This window comes from Eupeodes corollae, chromosome 1 (assembly GCF_945859685.1).
Source record: "Eupeodes corollae chromosome 1, idEupCoro1.1, whole genome shotgun sequence".
Taxonomy (NCBI): Eukaryota; Metazoa; Arthropoda; class Insecta; order Diptera; family Syrphidae; genus Eupeodes; species Eupeodes corollae.
Genome location: NC_079147.1, coordinates 3349906 through 3376399, shown reverse-complemented (window position 1 = coordinate 3376399; position 26494 = coordinate 3349906). Strand labels below are relative to the sequence as shown.

Here is a 26494-nt window from a genome sequence, read left to right as displayed (position 1 = left end):
CCAAATCCTCCTGGAATCCTAGTCTTTTGGCTTCCCTTTTTTCTTGGTCCGAATAGTAAGCATTTATTAAACAAGGGCAAAAGTGCAATTTCATAACTTTAAGCATCTTTTTAAGGGTGAGGCTTGTCATTGGTTGTACAGTGCCCAAATTGTAGTCATTGCCTTCACCCTTCAGCAAATATTCTCAATACAGCAACTGTTAAAATTAGTGGCACCAATAACATGCTTTGTCTCTTCTGTACCTTGTCTTGCAGTTCATTCAATAAAAAACAAAGGCGTCTTGGAAATCAACTTAATAGAATGATTTGCCCAAGAAATTATACTTTTATGTGAGTACATCATGGTTAGGTACTTACTTCGAATCTGGTAAATCCCAAGGATTTGATCGATTGATCGATGATTCGATCTTATTTTTCGCCTTTTTCTAATTAAATTTAGTTTCTTACATTCGTCCACCTTCTCTTGCACATTGCTCAAGTCAGTCAGCAGTGTTATTTAACAAAATATGTGAAATGTGTGTGGATTATAAATAATAGCGTTTAATTAACGCAATGACTCTAAAACGCCATGAAAGTGACTAGCCACAAAAAGTGACAAATGTCGTTTAAGTAAAACGCTTGTTATAATAATGGTGAATCACACTGTTTTAGGAATCACTCATTTCGCAAATACTTCTTCAAATTCACTTCGGAATATAACTTTTTTGGGAAAAGAGATCTTAACCCATTTGCGAACGTTGGCGAAAGTTCGATTCAATTGCAGTTATATGTACTTACATGTGTACACTGTACACATTTTCCTTTCATTAACGTTTCTTTTATGATAAATAATTAAATTGATAATTGATGGGTTCAATTCAAATTTGATTATAATTTATCTATAGAGTTTTGTAGAGAACACTGCGCGTAAAAGATGTCTTCACATGCTTTGAATAATTGTTGATTTTTTTAAGTACAAGATTTAAAAAGAAGTAAGTAATAATATTAGCTTTGTTGTATAATAACATATTTTTATAAAATGAATTACAAACGTCATTAAAGTGGTTTTCTTAAACTACTTGAAAAACTCACATGGGTACGAAAAACGTAGTAGAAAACATATTTTTTAAGTTCTCTGTTTCAAGTCATTTTTATATTGTTATCCCATTATTAACTTAAAAAAGTTATATCCACAGATAAAACGTGTGAAAAGAAAACTAAAGATTTTTTACTCACCACATTTAGAAAATGAAAAAAAAAATCATTGCTGATAAAATCATTAAAATATGAATCGAGACCTTATTCTGTTAAATTTCATGAAGAAATAATAAATGCATTACAAATTTTATTTTATTTTGTTATTTTTTATTTAAATTACTTTTGTTTTCTTAGTTAATTATATTTTCCATTTTTTCTAAGCCTAGCTCACATAAATTTCATTTCTAAAATCTTAAAATTTAAATTAATTTACGTACATATCTATAATAATTGATTTTTGTTTAAACTTATGCCTGATCTCTCCCATTTTTTATTAATATTATTTCAGCGTAAAAAATCAAATAATAATTCTTAAAAATTAATGAAAATCATTTACATTATCTAAATACGAGTTAGATAGAAAAGCACCAGTTTTTTTTCGAAAAAGTGCCACATTTAACATTTATTTATTTGTTTTTCTTTTTTTAAATTTTATTGTTGATTTAAGAAAAGCTTTGTACAGTTCTAATAGTTGCATATTTAATAAGTGCACACAAAATCCAGTTTGGCACAGGTTTCTTAAAATTAGTTTCTACACATTTTATATGGAAATAAATTTATTTACAAAAATCATTTATTTTTTCTCTAATTATTATCTCTCTCTCCATCACTTTTTCTTCTATAATATTATATCACAAAAATCATAAATTAAATTAGAACAAAAATATATTATAGAAATATTTACAACCATTCACATACGCACAACGCTAGCATGCGAATGCACAGACTTTTCAGGGCTAATTTGATAAAAGATATTAAATATTTACTGATAAAAGATACACATTTTCAACAACTAATGACTTGTATCTAATTCGTCGTCGCTTGGACAGTCATCCATCTCCATGTCGATCAGCTCATCGTCTTCCTCATCACAGCTGGCACCATTGTTGTTGGAGTTCTTGTCCGATGACGAATTACCTTGGCCGCCACCACTGCCCTTCTCATCTTCTTGCTGCATGCGCTTGTGCTTCGTGCGCCTGTTCTGGAACCACACTTTCACTTGGGTCTCTGATAGATTCAGTGATTGAGCGAGCGCCTTACGTTCGGCTCCAACCACATATTGATTGCTCTCGAAGGCATGTTCCAATTTCAGCAATTGTGATGGTGAAAATGCAGTACGGATACGTTTCGGCTTGCGGAATGGTTGCAGAAGGAAATCTAAACAGAAACAAAAATAAGAATTAGTATCAACATATCCAAAAAAACAATAAAATAACCAAATTTTTGATTGAGAGATTCAAATAAAAAATATTGTTTAATTAACTATCGAACCTAATGAATCTTAAGCTAAGTTAATTGCTTATAATTAAACTAACGACTCTTCACTATGTGCTTATCGAGCTTTTCTCAACTAATTGAATTGTTAATTTTCATAAATTAACAAGCTTAATTAGTTCTACGATCTTTTCGATGTTTATTTTTCTTTACTTTTTTTTGTTTAACTTTTTTAATGCTGTCGTTTGTATTTTTGTTTGTTTTCGTTTTGATGGTAATTTGAATTAGAATTTGAATTTCTATTTATGTCAATGGAGATCTATCGACATTAGTTTAATTAACATGAGATCGTAAAGTATCTGGTAGATAAGATCTTTAAAAGTGACAAGAAGAATTCTGTTAAAATTAGTTTATGATAATTTTGAGATTTTGTTTTGTATTTTGGTAGCAAAGTGACTTGATTACGACTTACTGAGGAAGTATTTTATGTGCAAATATATTTAGTCACATTTTTTACTAATAAATTATTAGTTAATTTGGCAATATTAAAAAAAGAACAAAAGCTGAAATGAGTCAGGGAATTTATTTGGGAAAATAATGATTTCTATAAAAGTTTTGGAAACGAAAGAAACTCGTGTTAGAATAATTTACTTTAAGATGAGTTCTTTTGGGAGTTTTATTTTCATAAGTTTATGGAAATGAAGAACTACTTCGAAGTTAAAATTAAAACGACAAAATGTCATCAGTTTCTTTTATTATGTGAACATGTAAATGTCCATTTAACTCAAGTTTTGCTGTCAAATTTGACAGTAGAGAAAAGTAGTTTGCTGTACGTTTTGATTGTTGAAAAACTTTATAACTCTCCAATACATTGGAGTTAATATTGAAAGAATTATTATTGGCAAATGTTCTTTGCGGGATTGTTGACTATTTGACAAATGACATTTCTTTGTCGTACATGCACAAACCTAAAAATGGTATTAATTCCACTTTAAGATTGAAGCATTTACTTAGGTGAAACAATTGTATTGTTAGGTTATAAAGAAACTTAGAAACGTCCAAAGGTATTCATTTCTGTGTTAAGCTGATACCATTTTGCATAAAGTTCTTGGCAACATTTGGTTTGATATAATTGTTTTAGGTTTCTTATTAAAAGTTCTTGAAGTATAATAGTCTTGCTAAACTAACGTTATGTATAAATGTCCACAGTTCCATTGTTTTACTTTTAATGAAATTAGAAAGGTTGAGAACAAAAATATCAAACAAAAATGGGAAAGAAGTCACTCATTTAACTTTCGCTTCACCGACGGTAAAAACGTTTTTAAGTTTTAGGTATTTCAGGTTCACATAAATACTAAGTCCTAGCTCAAACTTTAAAAACAATAAAAATTATAATTAACCGAAGAAAAAGCACTTGAAACTGAGATAAAATAATGAACTTTTTCTATACTTACTTCCTGGGAAACGATGTGGGAAAATCCGTCCGTGTCTGCTCAACAGCCATGGATACAGGGGATAGCTTTCTCGAGGCATTTGTCCGTGATTTGGCAAGAATGGCGAATGAGGTGGCAGGCCGGCTGCAGCTGCGGCAGCCGCTGCGGGTCCTAATACATGGCCGGCTTGCAGAGCAGCAGCCATTTGGAATTGCGCGGCAGCCAACAAATGAGGATTGTGTGATGGAACTTGCATCTCCGGGGGGGCATTGATGTAAGGTGGCAGAGCTTTGATGTCGGGCATTTGATTTTGCGGAGGCTGAGGGGGAGCTGGACCCATTGGGAAGGGTCGAACAAGGCCTGCCGGCGGCATTCCCGGCACCATGATAGGACCTTTATTGTAGGCGGGTGGTGGAGGTGGCTGCTGTTGCTGCACTTGCTGCGGCTGCTGATGGTGACTTATCGGTGAGGCATGCGAGGAACCCGGTGAGGCAGATCTTGGTGGTGTGTGAGGTGGTTGATGGCGGATTGGATGCGGCAATTGGTTGGGGCCGGGTGAGCGTTCACGTTTAAGGTGCATTATCGACTCTTCCGGGGTAAGTCTCGTCTGAGGCGGACTGTACGATCCACTCAGGATATGATTGTTGTTGTTATTGATGTTGTTATTGTGGATGGCAGCAGCAGCGGCGGAATTGTGCAACCGATTGATAATGTCCTGGATATCATGACGAGTCTCAAGTTTCGGTGAAGTTTGCTGTTGCAATATGTGCTGGTGCAGCGACGGATGGTGATGCAGCTGATGGTGCAAAAGCTGGTGATGGGCGGTTGTTGTTTGTGGCGGTGGTGGTGAGTTTGAGGACTGATTCGAGGCATCATTACCGCCAACAATAGATTCAATACTGAACCCGATTTTTTGTTTTGGTGTTGGCATCATCACAGCTGATGTAGGAACCGGCGGAATCATTTTAGTCATAAATTACCAAAATTTTAAAAGTATCCCTTTATGCGTAGTGTGGCACAGGAGTTGAAAAAAGTTTGATTTATCTTTTTTGCTTTTCTGAATTTGTATTCAATGTTTTTCTATTTTATTCACAAAAACTTAACACAAACAAAATCGTGTTTTATTCATTTCATCACAAAAAGATACAAAACTATCTACGAGAGAATTATCACCGTAGGTAAAACCACATAATAAAACAATATGAGAATGTCACACGGTGTAATTCGTTTTGAGAACCGGAATCAAGTTATTACCGATTGATGATAATTATATTTATTGTTGTCAAAATAAAAAGACGTCCAAATGTCACTTAATTAACTGACAAGACAAAGTGTGGGAGGAATAAATGTAATTCGTCTATGATGCGGTTTCTTTAGGTATTTAACAAAAAAAAGAACAAAATTAATCCAACGGATCGCGCACGCTTGTGGTATGATCTCGACGAGAGTCAGAGTCTGAATAAAACTCGAACTAGCTGTGGATTGACCAAGTGTGCTGTATGTGGGAAGTCGAGTTTGTTTGCCCAGTTCACAAATACATTAACAATTCAACACCGATATATAACGTAAAACCTGTTTATGTTCAGTATCTACAACTTGAGATTGAGAGTGCTCAGGAGGCAGGGCTTCGATTGAATGTAGTTTGTGTATCTTTTTTTTCCTAGCTTGGAGTATCTTGTATCTTTTAGGGTGAGAAATAGTTTGAAATGCGCATGGATGCCATTGGCCTTTGATTGACTGTAAATGGAAGCGAATTTAAGCAGGAGAATGAGAGATAACCCAGGGGCGGGATTAAAGATACATTTTCTCGACATTAGTGTGTGAGTGTGTTTGGTGGAAAATTAGTTAGGTTCATTTGGTATAATTGTATTTTATTATAATACTGATTTTTCCTATTAGTTTAGGATGGTTTTTGTACAAAGTATTTATAGCTACAACATACGTATGTATCTAGTTTTAGGTATACTTATACTTACAATAGGGGATGTATAGATACATAAGTATCTATTTATCTATTGTTCGTTATTTTGCTCCTAATTTACTTAGTATCTAAGTATATCTTTTGGAAAAGAGAGTGTGTGATGGAGTTTCTATCTCATTTTCTTGTGGCATTTATCTCATTGCTCTAATAATGATGTTATGTGGTTGATGGGATGGGAGGGTTGGTTGGATGTGTAGATGTTTTTTTCTGCTTATTTATAAGTAGCTCGATATGTAGTTACTTACTTAGGTATGGTCTTTTTTTAATTGTTTTATTACTGTTTGTTTAAGAGCTTAGGAATAGGGTTTTTAAGAATTTTATATTGAGCTCTAAGGAATATTGTTTTTTTTTTTGTTGGGGTATGTTTGTTCTGTTACGTACCGAAGTAAAGAAAATAATCCAATTAAGACTTTTTATTGTTTTCTTATGTAGGTACAGATATTTTTCCTACCTTACCTAGTTAATACCTAACTTGGGTGTTTCGTAGAGTTGAAAGAAATTTCGTGATTATTTTCATTTTAGCTGAGATATATTTCTGTATAGAATACATATGATGTATGTAAGAAGAGCTTATATAAATGTATCTATTGATTAGAGTTTGCGTCTATAAGAATATTATAGATTTCTTAAAAAATGGATCAATATACAAATCATTAAGGGATCACTAAAAATTAATCCGTAGTTCGGCATGAAAAAGCTTACAGCGATGTTTCTACAAATGTTTAATTTGGAGATATGCACTTTTTTCATAAATTATGTTTACTTCAGCAAAAATCAGCGGATTGCTACATATTTTGGCATAAACTAAAAATCATAAAAAACTATCGAACACTTTAGTAATTTTTAAATTAGGTGCAAAGTGAATAATAAGTATCCTTATTTACTAATGATTCGCATACGTTTTAAACCCTTAACAATAAATTTTAAATGATCCACTTAAACAACACAGTTGGAATACAGAATATTTTAACTTTACTTTTTAAATACCTTTTAGTATTGGCAGATGGCAGGTTTAAAAAAATGTAGCTCCCATAACAATAAATTCATGGAAATAATAGCAAGATTTAAGTGTTCTAATTTATGGATTTTTTTTCCTCAAAATGTCGAATTCAATATTTTAATTGACTAAAGAACCTTAATGTTAAAAAAAAACATTGATGTGACTTACATTTTAAGGTTTGTGAAATTCGTTTTTTATAGAAATTGGCATTTACTATTTGTTATAGGTGTCTTCCTCGGCATCTTTTACCTGATTAAATCATTCCTATCTCTTGATGCTCGTCTTAGAAAATTATACAAATTTGTTCCAATTCAACAAATGTTTACCTTAAAGTTATTGTAAACTGTCCGATTTGCAAAACAGAAAATGTTGATATTTTGTCGATATTTCCTTTTAACGAATACTGTTAACAATTCAATTAACTTGTATTTTACACATTTTATTTATGTATAATAAAGAATTGATTTGAATTTGGTAAAGTAAATGACTTCTAAAATTTCTAAAATCAGAAATGTTGCTAATATCTTGCGAACAAAAATGATTTCTACTCCAGGATAATTTTATACTTCAAGAGATAAAGTTTAATTTAATAAAAACGTACAAAAATAGCTGCAATTTAAAATTCCAAGAAATATTATTAAAATTGTTATTTTTCAGCGAGCGTCAAATTTATAAGTTACAAAGTTGAAAAATCCCAAAAATCCAATTGCGTTTGGATTGTGATGATTATAAGGATGTTTTATAAATGTTTTGAATTAAAATAAAACATATTAAACATTACTTAATTTTTTAATAAATAAAGCTTTAAAATGCTGAATTCAAAAAGGACGTTTTAATTCAGGGGCGAACGCAGGTAGGGGATTTGGGGGTTAACTTTTTTCACTTCTTGAATTGTAACACAAGAATATTTTAAAAGAAAAACAGCAACCCTGTTTGCCTTTTGCGTTGTTTACCTATTTTTTAAGAACAATCAAAAAAATAATAATAAAAGTTACATGATGTATCCTAAATTCAATATTTTTAAACATTTGAATGCGTTTCTGCATTTAAACATACCTTAATGTAAGACACAAAATAATATGGGACATATTCATAGTCATATTTTAAACCCGAGTCTATTTGAACTGGAGTCCAAATTTAACATAAAGGTTTAGACACATCTGCTATTCATGAAACATTTTCCAGCTCCATTTAGTTAGAAACAGGTTTAAGGCATATTCTACTACAATTTTCAAAAATTTCACTTAAACCTATACAAAATTGCTTGTAGAGGGCAAAAACTAAATTGCGTTAGCTGAAGAGCCTTCATTTTTGATACCTTTAAACTATTTTGTTTGCTGCAGTTGGGAAATTGTATAAAGTCGGGTTGGTGGTTGTAAGACTTATAAGCACGCAGATACTAGCAAACATTTCATTGAATTTCGATCTATAAACATTTAGAAGGTCAATCATAAACTTGACAGTTAATTTTCTCGAATGGATACTTTTCATACAAATCGTATTCATCTATTTCAAAGAAGTCCAATCAGGTTAGGTAGAGCTTTCGTTTTTTGTTAGTTGGTAGCATTCCAACATCCAGCAAAATATAAAATATTGATACCTTCGTGCTCAAGTTTTTTGACATTTTAATTTTTATTTTTAAATTTTCAAATAAAATGTCTCAATACTGAATTTAATCAATCAGCTTGTTTATTTTTGACGTTTAATATATTTCGAAAGAGCTTAAACATAGGTTCCGTCGTGTTTATTTTAGGACTCCAGATTACCATTTTAAAATGGGTTTAAATTGTCTATGAATAACATAAACTGAAGTTTAATTTAGCAAACACAAAATCAGAACTTATCAAGGAACTAAGAATATGACTCTACAGTCCCTGGCCATAAACATACAGTCCCTGGCCATATTATGAGACGCACTGAAGAATTTTTATAACTATTAGGCTATACCCAATATTTTTAAATGTTATAGAATAAAAATTCTATAAATCTTTTGTTTTATTTTTATTAAAAAAAAGTAGGAAATAGTTTATGTTCTGCATACAAAATAATTTAAAAGCATTAAAATATTCGAAACCCTGATGAAAATAGCTGAAAATTGAGATTTTGCATAAAATCTAAAGTGCGTCTAATAATATGGCCAGGGACTGTAAGTACCAACACCTAAATGCTCCTCTTTCTCCAAAAGGCAAATTGAACATCTTTAGCGAGAGTCAACTTTACAACTTGATAAATACCAAAAAGCCAATTGTGTTCAAATTGTGATGATTAAGAATGTTTTAAACAGTTTTGAATTAAAATAAAATTTATTAAACATTACTTAATTTCTTAATAAATAAAGTTTTAAAATTCGGAATTAAAAAAGGACGTTTCAACTGTTACTGTTAGTTGACACTTACGATATGGATAGTGATTTATTAAAAAAGACCGAAGATAAAAATGAATAAAAAGCAAATACAAAATATAAAAACAATATTAAGGACGATCCCTTCACACTTCTTCTTAAAATAAATTTAATTGTTTCTGTCCGATTATAACCACAAGTACCTCACTTCATTTCACGGAATCATATTAACAATTTTATAAAGATCCTCAAAACATCATTGTCTTCCACAAAAGGACACACCTAGAGTTTCTGCGAAAAATATATAACAACTATAATCACATCATTTGTCCCCATTCAAACACAATAATGTTCACCAAAACCAATAAAATTTCACACGCCTTTAAAGTATGAAAATCGATGAAGATCTTAAAGTGGCTTCTTAAAAAAAGAACAAAATAAAAGGTACAAAATTACTAAAAATGTTTACTTCATAAATAAAGATATCCCGTTGCTAAAAATTCGAATTGCATTCAAAAATGAAAACCTCTACAGATTGTACCTACCTAGTTTTTTCTTTTATTGATCCATTGTTTGTGCTCATAAGGAAAATGCATCTATCAAGTGAAAAGGTGTCAAGATATAACACATTTGGTGATACATTGACGCTGCGTGATATTGATGCTGATACCGATGCAGTTTTCATTCTTTCTAGCTCTATACTCCTATTTCTACGTAGAGGGCTATAACAACAGCAAAACCAACAAAAACACAAACGAAATACTCGCACAATTAACACGGACCGAGGTGCCACAAGGGACTGCACTCAGCCACCCTATATTTATTTCGTATTTTTATTTCTATTTAAAAATAGAACAATGGCTGTTGGTCGCCATAACAATAGCGACGGACATCGATTCCATCGATTCAAATCCAATCATGACATATTAATTTTAAAAAAAGAAGAGGAATTGGATATCAAAAAAACTGACTTCTTGGGCTTTTGAAATATAAGAAAATCAGCAGCGCACGTCGATTACCTGAACGGGCGAACAAGGATTCAAAAAGTATTCCACACATATCAGAAGATAGCGAGACAAATCATTTGTTTTGGGAGGGAAGGGAAAACACATATATTGAACTCGCTGAGCGTTAACAAGAGATGAAATTATCGTCTGTGAAATCGATATTGCCCCTAATTTTTACTCCGACCAAGATGCTCATTTCGATTGAGTATTGTGTTGTTTTCGAGATAGTAGATCTTCGAGGCGTGAAAATAATAATCGTCTTATTTTTTTTTCTGTCTTGTGGAATCTATTCTCCTGGGCTTCAGGGTGCATATTTCAGTTAATATTTCTCATATTTTCTGGTTAAAGAGTCATCGAAGAAAATTGTTAGAAATTTATCATATAGGCAGTATGCACTGTCATGCATTTAGGCCTCGACGAAACCGCGACGGTTGTTGGCCGTCCGTCGGTGATTTACGTGAACGCTGATAGTTCTGGTTCATATACCTACATATATGCTGTGTTTTGGTTATTGTAATCGAATATATACCAACCGCAGCAGGAGGAGCACAGCGTCAACATTCAACATGACAATGAAAACACAAATCGATAATTTAATTTAGATAAACAGATAAGAATGTTGCATGGTAATATTTTGATGATGGCATCATTATGAAAAGGTTTTAAATTTCCATGTTGGTCTTTTTTAGTCAAAAATTTATGTTTATTTACAAAAGTCTCATCATAGAGTATACAAGTGTATTTTGATTTCGTGCCACTGAAATGAAAAAGATAGTTTTGTATTTGAAGCGCATTTAATCGTATCTGATGTTGTCTTAAATTACCAATTAGCTTGATTTGAGGAAACATGCGTGTATTCTTTTCGGATTATCCAGCATTTTGGATAAAATACTCAAATTTGTTAGCTCCTTTTTTGAAGAATTGTCATTTGTGTATATAAATACATCCAGCGAAAAGACATTACCATTTTTAAATCAATTCATTTCAACGCATGCGGTTTTAGAATGCCCCAGTTATGTTTTTAGGATAGCTGATGAATGATTTGGTATACTTTGTTAAAAATTAAGAAATTTTTACTATTAGAATACCCCAATATCCGCAGTATGAATACTACCGATAAAAGTTAAAGTAGAATCTTACTACGGATGGGTTTTCGACATTTATACGAGTCTTAAATGGGTCTTATTTGATTTCGTTCTCAATTGTTGGTACGATTGATATTGCATTTGTATCTCGATAGCTGTGTTCGTTAAGTTGTTGTGCATTTGAGATCATGTGTTTTCCAATGGGGATACAAATCAATCTGTTACTGTTGATATTATTTAGATTTGTTAATGAAAATGGACTTACAGGGCTTATTTCGCAAGAGAAAACAAGAGAAAAGATAATTAAGTGTTGCTATGTTTCCACCAAAGGTTTATCTCAGTTTAGATTACTTAAATCTTTTTGGTGTTTTCACTGAACAAGAAGATTACTTAAATCTTTTTGGTGTTTTCACTGAACAAGAAGATTCCCGATCCCCAACATTTTTTTTATAGAATCTTAATTTCCAGATGCTTTTTTACCATTTCTTAACTAAATTTTAACTTTTGATTCTCTCAAAACTTTCTTGTATTTGTGTTTTTTTTTATTATTTTTCTAACAGATCTGCTTTCATTTGCACCAATTTTTAAATACAAAAATCTGGCTACTGCCGATGCGTTTTTTTGGGAATTTTCTACTACAATATATATATAGAATGCCAAGACGGGTTGAGTAGTTTGAGATTCAATTTTGCAAGTTAACAAAATAAAAAATAAAAATAAATTGGGTGGCGCAACAGTTATCATTATTTTGTATTAATTTGCTTCGCGTTAATCTACCTAGATCACTCGATGAAGAATTATTGTTTATTTGAATGTGTATTTAACAGTTTTCAACCCGCACAAATAGATAGATTTGGGAGTTATTTTTGTAATTGTAATTGAATTCTGGTAATTGAAGTCTTATAAGCTTTATGGGAGAGACCACGTATAAACATTTTTAATTAAAATAACAACATAATTAAACCGGCATTGTGCATTATTCATGGGGAATTATTAGCCGTGTAGAATTTAATCCTTCAAAAACTCAATGCTTCCTGCCGTTAAAGTGGGTCTTATATCCAGGGAACTAATCAACTTTGAGTACTCTTTGTGTGTATCACACATCACCTCTTATGGAATTATAAGAAAGAAATTTGCCAACCTCCTGATCTGGCTGTAATTTTCAAAGTCTTCATCTGTCCAAAACTTGAATAAAACTCGCATATTTGGACATGTGTCTCTAAAGTGAGATTAAGTCTTTTAAATAGGATCTAAAAAAGAGCTTTAAAAATAGAAATATAACCGAACCAATTACATCACTGGAACACCACAGCAATGTTTCATAAATTTCAATAATATACCGTTAGTTTTACAAACCACAATCAATGTTCTATCGGATTATCCGTTGGATAATTTAGCCGTAATACTTGCACTTCGATAAATGCTCATCAGTATAACCTTGAGATCAATTTTTAACCTCACATCAAGAATGTGGAATGCTTTTCCGGTTTTCCCTATCATTTTGATATTCAACACTTTAATACTGATATGCACCGGTATCGTCTCTTTAATCCTTCCCTATTTTCCTGAAGCTCGCACAATATTTAAACTTTAAACGTGTTAAGGGCATTTATAAACTTTAAATAATTTAACTGACATTTGTAATGCTTTCTCTGAGTTTTTTAAAACGAATTCAAATGGCAACTCTTTTCTGATGAACATTCCATTAACAATACAAACATAGGACAATATAGTATAACTTTACCATAAGTACAAAATCTATTGGTCAAAGCATTTAGGTAAATCATTTAAATTTATTAACATTTCCTAACGCTTACGTTGACCTTTTATTTTATATTGCCTGTTGATATTAGTTTTTCTTATTAATAATAAATTGGTAAATATTTTAAAAAATAAAGTTACTGTTTCTTTTTATTTTGCATAAATTGAAATTCCTTTTCCAAAACGTCACGATCATCGGGAAATTAAAACAATTTTAATTGATGCAAAATAGCAGACACACTATAAACATTTTTCCTTCAATTTCGAATCAACAAAAGTTATCCACTAAATTAAATTTCATTATACGTATTAGTTATAAACATTTTTAACCCATTTTTAAGATTCCTTAGTGAGTTTTTAAATTGACAATAAATTTAAGAGCGATATACAAAAATTATGTTTAAATATCTTATCACCTGCAACCTACATAAATTTGTAAGTGCTTTTAAGATCTGAGCAATTTCTTTGTTTTGTCTACTCCGAAAAAATTCTAAAAAGATCCGAAAGTTCTGATTTATTTACCTCGAGTTATTAATGAAAAATTATTACCTGCAAGATAACAAAGAAACGCTAAAAACCAATGTTTACTGAATTTCGAAGCAGGAAACTCTTTGATTTCTTCTAAACAGATCTACAAACAAAAATTGGTCAAAATAATTGAATTGATTCACATTACTTAAAATCTATACTTCCCCTTTTATTTTTGTATTCTCTTTTCGAACAATTAATTTTATTTTTAAATTCAATTTTTCACTTTAAATTCTATGAATGAAACTACAATAATTCGCGTGTGAACACAATTTTCATTCAGGAAACGAATAATAATTCACAGACGCAAAGAAAACCAACGCACAATTTATATTATTGCCATCAGGTCATTTGCGCCATCCGTTCTAAATTTTGGCAGTTTCGCTAAAAACCCAAATCCATCAAATTTCATATTTCACTCAGCGAACCGCTTTATATTTATTGGTTTTCTCTCCGAGCATCTCACTGCTTCAAAACTGATGATCAATCAGTTTTTTTTTTGAAAACATTTTCAATACAGAATTTATATTCGAACGATGATTGATCAGATTTTCGATTCGATTTGTATATCGAAACACGTACCGAAGTGTAATTACCCAGATTTCAGCGAATCGATGTTTTTCGTGCGATTTGAATTAATACAAATTTATACGCTAATGAGTTTTCTTATCTGCGCGAGTTTGCTTTTCTTGTTTTTTCCTGGCAACAAAATAAAACATTTCTGCGTCGGCGGCGGCGTTGGTGGCGAGCGGTGTGATTGGAATGGAATTAATAAATATTTTTATATTTTTCTTATTTTTGTAAAATTAATTGAATTACGTTTCTTGTATTTTGAGTGATTGTACATTCGAACAAGCCATATGACACATTTTAATGTCTGTTTGTGAAGTGCGACTCGACACTTTTGTGGAAATATGTTTTCAAATTAACGAATGCGAGTATCTCAGATGCCGCGTAGAACCAATTACTATCTATACTTTTTTTATTTGAATACATATTTCATGGCGGGATGAGGATGAATGATGGATCACGTAATGAAATTTGTTTTTTTCTTTTATTATTCTCTGTAAATCACTTTAACGCGTGAATTTAAAATTGGAGAGAAACATTGAATAATGAGGTCTTGCGGATTAAAGTTTTTGTTTAATCTGTATTTTTTATAAAAACATAATCATTATTTTGCCAGAATTTTGAAGTCTATAAAATTATTATCAAATGAATTAGTTCCTGGGGTGGGCTCTACAATCTGAACTTAGTAAAAAATGATATAGTGGTGACTTTTGTACGCTATAAATTTTAACTTGATGTCAAATATTTTTATATTATCTATCAGTATAAAAATACAAATTAGGTATGTTCTGGTGGCAAAATATAGAACAAAAACAAATGTATGTACGTAATTAAACTTTAAAAATTAATAAGTATTGAAACAATTTGCTACCACAATTACTTCAAATTAACAAGTTTATATGACTTAATGGTTACTAACTTATGGTACAACTGAAATTTAGAGAAATAATGTCGGTATGCAGGCCCCTTCATAGTTCTTCTTTTACAAGATTACAGGAATCTTCACACAAGTGATTTTTTGGAAAAAGAAAAAAATGAAGATTTTAAAATAATTTTGGTTTAACTTGAGTGACTAATCATAAAATCTAGAATTGAATGTGAGCTTTCTTTGAGCTTGATTGCCAAATTTATTATTTTTGTATTTCACTTTAATTTGTTTATTTATATCCCCAAGAGTTTTCGAAACGCAATTATTTTCCTCTACATAAAAAAGGTAATTTTGAAGATCCGTCAAATTATAGAGTCATCTCATTTTTAAATACAGCAGTAAATATCCTTGAATCCGCGCAAATATATTAAACGAATTCAAAGCTGGCTTTCGGAAAAACTACTCGACAATTGACCAAATTTTTTCATTAACAAATATTGCTGATATTTATAAAAGTAAACGAAAAAAGCTTTAACCTTTTTTGGGTATTTTCGAGCACACTTCGATTCAATTCCCCGGGGAACACTTTTTTACAAGCTTTATAAATATGGAATATGGAATATGGAATATGGAAACTAAACTTATATCTGTCATTAGAGCCATGTACGAAAGAAATGTCGCACGAGTTTGGGATGGAAATTCTATTTCAGATGAGTTTGGTACGTCAATGGCGTGAAGCAAGGAGGCGTATTAAGTACTTTTCTCTTTACATAAATGACATAACTGATTCGGTAAAAGGTGGTATTGATATAAGAGAAAAGAATTTTCCAGGACTGATGTTCGCGGACGAAATAGTTTTCCTATAGCTGAAACTATAGACGGGATGCAGCTAATAATAAATAGGATTCAACTTTATTGTAAAACATGGAATCTGGAAGTAAATCTTTCTAAATCAAAAATTATGATATTCAGAAACGGTGGTGGAAGATATTCCAGGAGGGAGAAGTTTATGTTTGACGAGGAACCGATAGAAATAGTAAAGGAATACAAGTATCTGCGAGTTTTGATTGCATCTAACTTGAAACATTTGCAATCCAAATTATCGGAAACAAAGCGTGTTATGTGTTCTGCGCGGAGAAGTTGCATTCTAAGAAATAGTGTTTCGCACATAGCTATAAACACCAAGTATTTCGAGCTACTGTAATTGCAATACAAGTATGGGGGTATCGATCGTTTGAAGCTGTGAGAAAGTTCCTCCGTTTTTTTATTAAAAGTACTTTCAAGTTGCCAAGTACCTACGACTATATGTTACATTTCGAAACAGGAATAGGACCTCTCATTTTAGACACACTTAAATTAAATTGCAACTACGTGTCAAAAGTTTTGTATTCACCTAAGCTATCAATTTTGAAGTTTTGTGTCTCAAAGAGTGGAAAAACTTGAATGCTCAACTATTTTTTAAATATCAGCAGAAAGTATCGAGGTGCTTAAGTTAAAACAAAAAATCAGCATGTCATTTAAAGTAAGAGGTGAACTCATAAATTTGAACTACATTCTTCACCGTCCAGAATTGCCAATATTGTGCGATTTATGATCGCAAAAACGCGAAGATGTATTTTATTTCCTTGAATGGAGAACAAGATTGGGACCTTCTGTATGAATAGTTATTGAACGCTCTTCGCTATAGAACCAGAATACTTGAGGAAAATTTTTAAGGTTTTAAAGTTTGAAAATTATAAAGATTCTTTTATTGAATTGTATCTAATAACCTTTTTTTCGTATATATACATTTAAAAAAAAAATGTCAACCATTTAAAGACTTGTCACTCTTACAATTAAAAATATATAATGTTTTGTTCTTTTATATTTTGAAGTCAACAAAACTAAATAACTTAACTAACTTTGTTTATTTTTTGAATTGCTTCTATTTTACGGTTATGGATATTATTAAAAGAGTTCCAAATGATGCAGCAGTGTTCTAGAACTGACCTTACATTACAAAGAGACTCTTAAACGTATTTGAGATTATGTAAGTAAACAGACTTTCGATAAATAAAACCAAGCATACAACTAAAAATTCGATATTTTTGTTAAAGTTCAATTTATGGTCAAAAATAACTCTATTTTTTTAGGAACTTTTTAAAGTGAATGATATGTTTTAATTGTAGTCAATCTATAAATGACGGCGGGAAAAGAAAGTGATTGACATTTAGGAATGTTCAGACTTAATTGATTTATCTTCCATCAGTCAGAAAGTCTGTTGATTTCATTTTACAAAAAATCACAATCGTTTGTGCTTTGTATGCGTCCATAAAATTTAAATTTTGAATTACATTAGGTAAGTCGTTAATGAAAACAAGGAATAAAATCGGGCCTAAATGGCTACCCTTAGGAACACTCGATAAAACAATTATAGTATAGTAATGCACCCTGCCAAATATTTAGCGAAATTTCCGAAAATAACATCCACTTCGTGATGCTTCTCTATTTCATTCAGTACCAAATAAGTAAAAATACGAAACCGTATTGAAAAGGAGATATTATTTCTCTCAGTAAAAATTTTAGTTTTCCGCAAACTAACTTAAATAACTTACACAAAGTTTATCAATAGCCCGATAGTTATAAACGTTTTGTTTGGAACCATTTTTTATGAATTGGTAAGCTTACATAGGACTATTCCATTCTGGAAGAAACAACCTATGATGAAGTGATTTATTCAAAAAGATGAATAAAATTTTGCAACAAGCACACTTTTTCAAAAGAATATTGGGAATTAAATCAGGACCAGCATTATTATCTTTGCTTAAGTCATTTGAAGCCTTTTGTATACTTCTGGTAAAGTTATACTTAAGTGTTCTATGTTTATATTGCTAATGGACTGTTTATCACTTCAAAGTTTCCATTTGAATTTATATAATTCGGTTTAAAAAAACTCAGAGAAAGCATTACAAATGTCTCTTAAATAGATTGTTTAATACTGCATACATTTTGATATTCCATTAGATTTTCTTTTATTTTTCATAAAGTCCCGAAAAAATTGATATTGCACTTAAGCTTAGATTCAATTTCATTAATTGAAATTTATTAAGAAAACGCTAAAATTATTATTAAATTAAATTATAAATTATTTTTTTTATTAAATTAAAAAGATATTCGATCGTGTCTGGTGGCAATGGAAAATTGTTAATATAACTCGAAAAGTTATTGAAATTAGTTTTCGAAAAATTGTATTTCATTCGATCTAAATTTAGTTTAAAAAAGTTAATAATTGAATTTAATATACGTATTTATTTACCTACAAATAACAAATCAAGTGTTCTTTCAAGACTGTTTCTATAATTTCTAATTTGAACTAAACCAAAAGGCGGCAAGGAATCACCAACTACTAAAACTAAAGAAATTATACCATCAAGCCTAGTTACTTGGCGTATTAATTGAAAGATTTAACAAGTAAGACAATCATCCCACGTATAAAGCTTACTAAAAAATATTTCACACAATTGATGAATTTTCGCAAATAAATATTCACTTTGTGAACTATAATTACATTCAAAATCCAACTGAATTTTAAATTAAAATGTTTGCCAAGTCTTGTGTAGTCAATTTCAAATTTCTGCGTCAAAGTGAAATTGTGTTCAAGTAAGACTCATCAATTTCTATATATCGGTCGATGTTAAAATTCATAATATAATTTGATAAAATACTTTGAAAACGTAGAGTCAAAATAGTCACCTGCTGGTTTCTTGTTTCATTTAAGAAGTCATTGAGGTCGGTGAGAAAATAGAAATGCGATTTAAACTGAAATACAGAGATGTTCACATCTAAAAACAATTTTGATGTTGAAAAACAGGCTGCGATAACTTCCCATTCCCATTCGTTTCCAACTGTCAACGTTTCTTAAAGCTTAACAAAACATCAATTACAACATTTTGTGTAAGATAAACAAAGTTTAAAGTTTTTACTTAAGATACTTCAATTAAAAACCATTTTTTATCAGTTTTCAGTTGTTTTTGTAGGTTTTCGTTTTTTGAAAAATTGACAACTTTGTTTTTTCTTTAAAAAATACCAAAAAGTTAAACAAGAATATTTTTTATTTAATGAAACCAGTTTAATTTGTATATCTGTTTTCTTGGAAACCAAAAAAAAATATACTATACGAATTTTTAGTAGCAATTTCTAAAAGCTTACAATACTCAAAAAAATAACTTATTAAATTTGTCAACTATAAGGCTAACAATATTTGTATACAATGAAATACTTTTCAAGTCAATTCCTGTTAGTTTTCTAGAAATTTAACAAAATGTTAAAAACAATGTTTTGATGAGAAACAAACTGTTTTAAAGCCAATATTTTTAATTGTTTCCAATAATTTGTAATCGAAAATTAATTTTTACCAGCTTTAAGCAGACTTTTAAAGTTTATTATTAATTAACAATGTATGATACAAAATATAATTGAAGTATTTGGGGTCAAAATAAATGTTACTGTTTTTGGAATGGTTATTGTAAAAAATACAATTAATTTTGTTGAAACACCTTTCTATATCTTTTGATGTTATTATCTGTTTACCAACTTTTCTCTTTAAGTCGATATCTCTGACAGTTTGCGGGATATGCTTGACGCATGATGGTATCCCGAATGTACAAACTCATGAACATGCGGACGATCGAACACACAGATACTTTAAAAATGTTTGTTTCATATTAAAGTATCCTTGAAATTTTTAGAAATTTCACAGTTTTTAATTCGACAAATCGGATTGATTCCTCTCCTTTGGGAAGAAAAAAAATTAAGCAAGCAATGTTTTCTAACGACTTAAAATTGTGCAACTTAACTCGAAATTAGTCTGGTTTAAAATTGAATCAGTGTAATCAGTCCTAAAAATAAAAAAGAATGACCAAATAATTTTGGTAAATTTTTAAGGACATTGTTGAACAACTATTACAACCGTTCGAAAACTAAAATGTCTATTCGTTTTAACAACCATCACTTTGTCGTTTATACAAATTATCATTTTTAGAAATACCAGAATCAATTAAAAGTTCAAGAACACATCCGCCATAAAACATCTATTTTATTTCTTTTTGATAACAGCTACGTTGTTACATTAGAATACGATCTGAGTGCCAAATCTTTCGCCTTCAATGTCATTTCAGTTTTTTAGTTTACCCCAAAAACAAACACTTTTAATTATCTCTCACACCCAATTTAATTATGAAAACCAATCATGAAACACTATATACTTTAATTTGTTCCGTAGTAGCAAACTAAAAATTAAGTGGCTATTTATTTTTATAAAAATGAGAAAATTATACAAAACAAATAAGTCCCACTGAATAATGACGGTTTATCTTAATTTGTAGCAATAAAAAGCACTTAAATTGCCATTTGCCACAGATAATTATTATTATTTTATTATGGTGATAACCTCACAAAGTCAACGCAGAACAAAGCCATCATGATGGTTTTTTTGAATTGTTTAACGAGTAAAAACGCTAAATTGGATGTTTTTGTGTTTTTGTTCTTACAGCAAAGCTACATTCGAATACTTATAGTAGACACGAATCTATTGAGATGATAAGAGCAAACTTATATAGGTTTTTGAAAAGTTCAGCAAAAGGGCAACAAAGTGTCGCATAGAAAGACAAAAACAAATCGAAGAATCATAAAGTCATGGGCACAAATTCGTCGTTTAGATTTGATTGCCTAGGCCCGTGTCGAATCAGGAACAAAAGGAATAATGTGTTTGGTATACTAAAATTGTTTACCATATTTTGATTACCTTTAATATTTATTAAATTTGTATTTTGTTGATAAGCTAGCTTAATTTATGTTTCTATGAACAACGAATTATTAAAGGAGTGTTAAAGAACTTTGAAGGACGAGTCCACGTCGAACTTGTGTTTTATTATAAAGGTTACACAAGTTCAACTTGGTTTGAAAACCAAACAGAACTTATGCAAAATAAGCCTTTAAATGTATTTCTTCTCATGTTTTCCACGAGAAAATTATCAGTTTAGTTCCGGAATAATCTACACCTGAAACTATTAATTTCTTTAACAACCTACTATTGACTTCGGTAAAAAACAACGATATTTGTCTTTACTATACAAAACTACTTACGAGCAAGTTTTAGCATGAAATAAATACGTCCTACGTCGTTTGAGTGATTTTACATACCTTATTAGGAAACATACTACCAATAATAATACAATAAAACAATATCCGCAGTATGAAAACTACCGATAAAAGTTGAAGTAGAATCTTACTACGGATGGGTTTTTGGCATTTATACGATTCGCGAGTGGATCTTATGTGATTTCGTTCTCAAATGTTGGTACGATTGAAATTGCATTTGTATCTCGATGGCTGTGTTCGTTAAGTAGTTGTGCATTTGTAATGATAAGTTTTCCATTGGCGAAAAAATAAATCTGTTACTGTTGATATTATTTATTATTATTTTATTTTCTCTGCGCTTATTTTGCAAGAGAAAACAATAGAAAAGATAATTAAGTTTTGCTATGTTTCCACCAAAGGATTATCTTAGTTTAGATTAAATAAATCTTTTTGGTGTTTCCACCGAACAAGAAGTTTTAAAAATTTTTAAGTGTGACAGCGCTTTCTGCAAGTGAGATAGTTTAATTCTTGTTAAACATTGAAAAACGGATTAGTTTAGCACCAGAATATGCTACCTACTCCATGTCCAATGTTTTTTCAATTTGATTAAACCAAAATTATATTTTTGTACAAAAACATGCAAGTAAACAGACCATAACGCATTATCTGTAAAACCAACTCCTCCACAAAGGTTTTTCTTAGCAAATTTTGACTGGACTCCAATCCCCGACCGGAATCGAGCCTAATCAAGCTCATTTCAACTCGATTCAATTATATAAAGAACTGAGACGAGCTTCAACCTCGCTTCAACACCACAAGTTAATGTAGTAGTCAACGAACAAACCCCCTTCTTGAAGTTTTTATTTTATGTCAAAGCTGCAACTGTTCAATGAACTTCTTTTTATATAATCTCAATTTCCAGATGTTTACTTATCATCATGTGAACATGTGAAGCCGTTCGTCAATAACCTAATAGATCCTTTCAGAGCAGGGAAGTCCACAATTGACCAAATATTCACATTACGGTAGGTTTATGAAACAACTTAGAAACTTCAAATCGATGGGGAATGCACGTTGCTCTATTAACGTCGGAAAGAATCTCACCGATGCATTGATGTCAAAAAAGTTTTTAAAAAAGGCGATGAACTGTCATACAACTACTTCAACATCCAATCCCGAGGGACGGCGGCGGCGCGTAGAGGAAGACCGTGACTCACGATGTCGCACACAGGCGGGAGAAGACCTGAATCAACTTGGAGTACGAAATTGGAGATATCTAGCTAAGACCGAGCTGGCTGGAGACGCATATTGGTTGAGGCCCAGTTCCGCCCAGGACTGAAGCGCTACCTTAAGTAAGTAAGTAGAAGAAAACCACTCTCAACTATGGCAGCTATGCTTGTTTTATACTAGCAAAGCAGTCTAATGAAAGATAAGTATAGTAGTTTCGGATGGTCTTTCATTTCAACAAAAAATTGTTTTTAATTCTTTTCGGTAAGTAATGTAATAATGTATTATTAAAAAATGTTGTAGATGATCAAATGTTTTTGAGTGATCCTTTTTGAAGTTTTCTGATCAGCTCTTTTGTTTAAGTTTAAATATGTATCTTTTTTACCTTAAGCAAAAATTGATAAATGTGTGCTTATCCGTTATATATGTAGGTACACGTTTTAAATTAACCATATATTTTGTGTGTATTTAAGTTGAATACACAACAATAGCTATGTTCGACTGGTGTACAGCTTTATTTCTTTCCCATATTGATATTTCTGCCATTTAATAGATCCGGAAATAATGATAATTTATCTTAATATCTGAAAAAAATTACTTAAACAAAACTCAAATCAACAAATTTTCAACTATGTATCTCGTAAATTGTATGAACCTAGTCACTTAATTCTTATAAATAGTTCACACATCAAAAGTTTACCCCTAACTACCATATTTTTAAAATTAATTAAAATCGAAAAATCCTCTAATCCGTCAAAAAATAAAAACATCCCTCAAGCATTGGTAAACATAAAAGGGTTGAATATAAATTTCAAATGGCCATCACATCAAAAAAAACACAGACAATAATGTTAATATCATCTCGGTGGCTGTATGGGTAGCGGGTGTGTATCAGTCGGGGGGTAAAAAGTCAAATAAAACTCAATTTAAATGTTTTCTTTATAGACACGCTCCGTAGATTATGATCGTTTGGTCGTTTGTGTCATCGGTTACGTCCATTTGTAAAGGATGGAAGCATATAATTTCCCCTAATCCATTTCTAACCCCTAAATCTATATGTTTCCATTACAAAAATTTAAAATACGCCAAAATAAAAGAAAAACACTTTTTCTAATGGATTCGAATATTTTCTTGAAAAATATTGATAAACGCAAGCGCAATGAGAGCCTTCTATATGTATGCGAACGTACATATCTGTGAAATTCACATCCCCGCAATTCGCATCCAGAGAAATCTCTTATCCACATAGGAGGACGAACAACCCTTAAACTATAGCGAATTCCTCCCTTGAATGCTGTGTTTGCACGTCATGGTAAATGTGTACATAGGGAGGGTGATAATGGCATGGTTAGATAGCTAGCTATATGTATAGCTCTATGGGTACATCCGGATCCAAAGGACGAGGACGAGCGACGTTGATGACGACTACTAACCGTTATATATGTGTGAGCTGAGTCTATTATTTTTTCAGCCATCTTGATTATCAGCGCTCATAAAATAAATGAATTGGTACATTTTGCCAAGCGATTGAGGGGAGGAAATTGGAAGCAGCAGGAGCGTACAAAAGAGCGACAATTTCCTTTTTATTACCCTTGTCATTATAATCTCGATTGTCTTGGTCTTGGTTCTTGGATGAGAACCACACCGCACTTCTCGTGCTTCTGTTCGTCGAGTTCTCCCTTCTTCAGGCGCTTGACACTGTTAATGGATCGCAATAAACTTTGCAGGATACGCGGTAGTTAGTCAAAAGATTTTCCTCATTAAATCTAACAATGTACAGCGGTACGATGGCGATGGAGATGACGGCGAACGACGACGGCGAGGACACACAATGAAGATGGTGATACAAATAAGGGAAGAAGGGATTTTCTGTTGTATAGAGAGTACAGCTTTGCTATATTCCTCTGCTGCTTCTTTTTCATGGTATTAAGGGATGAATTAAAGCACAAAGTGCCGAATAAGTGGATGCGAAGTAATCACCTTGGTTGTTATTTTGATGCTTTACTGTTGTTAGTTTTTCATATATAGTACTTATAAGTATCTTGTTGACTTTTTGCGTGTGACGCGTTAGCCTTTTAGTGTACATTACTGGCTTGCAATTGGCAGTATGTATGTATGTATATATGTAAGTATATCAGTGTGTGAGAGTCTCATTGTATTGTTGGCCGAATTTCTATCATGGGAATTATCATGGAAGAGTGATTTTTAGTTTTATAACCAGAGAATTGTTATACAAATAAGGGTTGCTATATTCAAATGACTTGGTAATGACATTTTTCGCTTGGTAATAAAACTAGATAATGGTTATTCATTAGATTATGTAATTCAAAGATGTTTGTGTATAGGGGATGGCGCAATTAATTGGGGATTACTGATGGCTGAACAACAGCAATTTGTTGTTTGCATAGAGAAAAATGGTTGAAAATATGGGAATTGTTGTCAAGAATATATATCTACGGTTGTGTTTACGACAATAGTTGTAGTCAGGCATTTTTAAAAAGTATCAAGTAATCCTTTCTACAAAATTATAAAACTGCTTTTTACATATAAATGTAATTAAAATATAATATTCGGCGCCTTACATTTTTAATCTTGGTTAACCCTACCCGTTAATCACGCATTCATTCATACTTAAACTTACACTCGCTAAAATAGTCGCTATCAGTCGACTTTTTTTTTTAATAATCCTATCGCGTTTTTCGGTAAGTATTGGTTCTAATCTTCATTTGATGTAATAATTTAGAAACGCGTTAGTTAAGTACCTAAATTAACTAATAATTTAATAAAAAACTGCATTTGCAGGTAAAGATTTCAAAGGGCATTCAAGATGTTTGAGGCATTTTGTTAAAATTGTATAGAATGCAAAATATTTTTAAAATCCTTAAAACCATTATACAAAACAAATTACCGGTAAATGAGTGAGTACATTGCATACATAAAAGATGAACTCTAACTGCCTATTTTTTTTACTTTCACTTTAAGAAGACGTCTGATGTTAGAACCTGATTTGTAAGCCAGAATTTCTCGGAAACGTGACAAATAGAATAATGTTTAAAGTGCATTGAGATTATCGTAAGGAATAATTTCTGAAGAAATTAAATCAAAAAAGTACTTTTTGGGTTCATGAAGACATCTCAAAACATTGGGAATGACGGATGTCTTAGATGCAAAGCAAAAGTTATATTTAAATCCTATTTCAAATATTACGGAGTTGGTCCGATTTATTCTATCACGAGTATTATAACTGCTGCAGGGTACGTCAAAATTCTCAGGTTGGTCTTGTTACTATATTCGAACTAGGAAACGAATGTAATATTGGCTTTCAAAACAGAAAATGACTTAAAGCATACCTTAAAACGAAAAGTTAAAGGGATTCCACTCGATAAAATAGATGTTTTCAAGTTGCCTTTTTAATCTCCTAACAAATTTGAAATAGGATGTTCACTATGCAAGACTAAAAACTGTTAAGGATTAATGGTTAGTTGTGAAAATAAGAAACAATTGGCACTATACCGAAGGAAAGGTGTTGGATTTTGGCTGGCTCTATGTGTATAATAGTAGTTTCAAAGCGTCCATTGAAAATAATGATTATTTCAAAACTTTCAATAATTTGATTTAGTTAATAAAAATTGTTTATAACGATTGAAAATGCCGTTTGATTCTGTATTTCTATTTTTATGAGTAGTCTTAAAATATCATATTAGCAAGATATTCGCTATAATTTTGTTAAATACATAATTAAAAATGAATTGTTATATTTTGAAAGCACTGCTTTTTTGTAAACAAAAATTTACAATGCTGTAATATGGTTGGAAATAAAATAGTTAGTTAGCGAAATGTTCAAGATTTTTTAAAGACAATTTCTTAGTGCATATGGCACCGAAGATTTAGTGTAAATCTCTTTTCATGCTAATATAATGATAATTATCTTCGTAGGTTCGTTTCAAAAAGTACAACTCGAATATATTATCTTAACAGAAAAACTATGGGGTGTCCCAAAATTAACGCAAGATTTGAATTTGCCACCATTTGTGCTGTGTAGTGTTGGTAACCCTGAAAAAAAAGCAATTTGACAGCTAACAGTATATAGGGTTATTAAAAATGGAGCGTTACACGATAGAACAAC

General features: G+C 31.2%; 1 protein-coding gene across 1 annotated transcript; it reads right to left on the bottom strand.

Annotated features, from left to right (window-relative positions):
* Positions 1 to 1342: 1342 nt before the first annotated feature.
* LOC129942032 (homeotic protein empty spiracles) lies at positions 1343 to 5356 on the bottom strand. Its single transcript, XM_056050827.1, has 2 exons — positions 3905 to 5356; positions 1343 to 2393 (listed from the first exon to the last, which is right to left on the bottom strand). Exons 1-2 carry the CDS (start codon positions 4854 to 4856, stop codon positions 2029 to 2031), a joined length of 1317 nt encoding a protein of 438 aa, XP_055906802.1. The 5' UTR covers positions 4857 to 5356; the 3' UTR covers positions 1343 to 2028.
* Positions 5357 to 26494: the final 21138 nt, after the last annotated feature.

What these genes read in the sequence shown, in the direction of transcription:
- LOC129942032 (XM_056050827.1), bottom strand. Translation starts at nt 4,856, where the DNA reads ATGACTAAAATGATTCCGCCGGTTCCTACATCAGCTGTGATGATGCCA. An exon ending in CCCACATCGTTTCCCAGGAA is followed by an intron (nt 2,394 to 3,904) that starts GTAAGTATAGAA and finishes GTTTCTGTTTAG; the next exon opens with ATTTCCTTCTGCAACCATTC.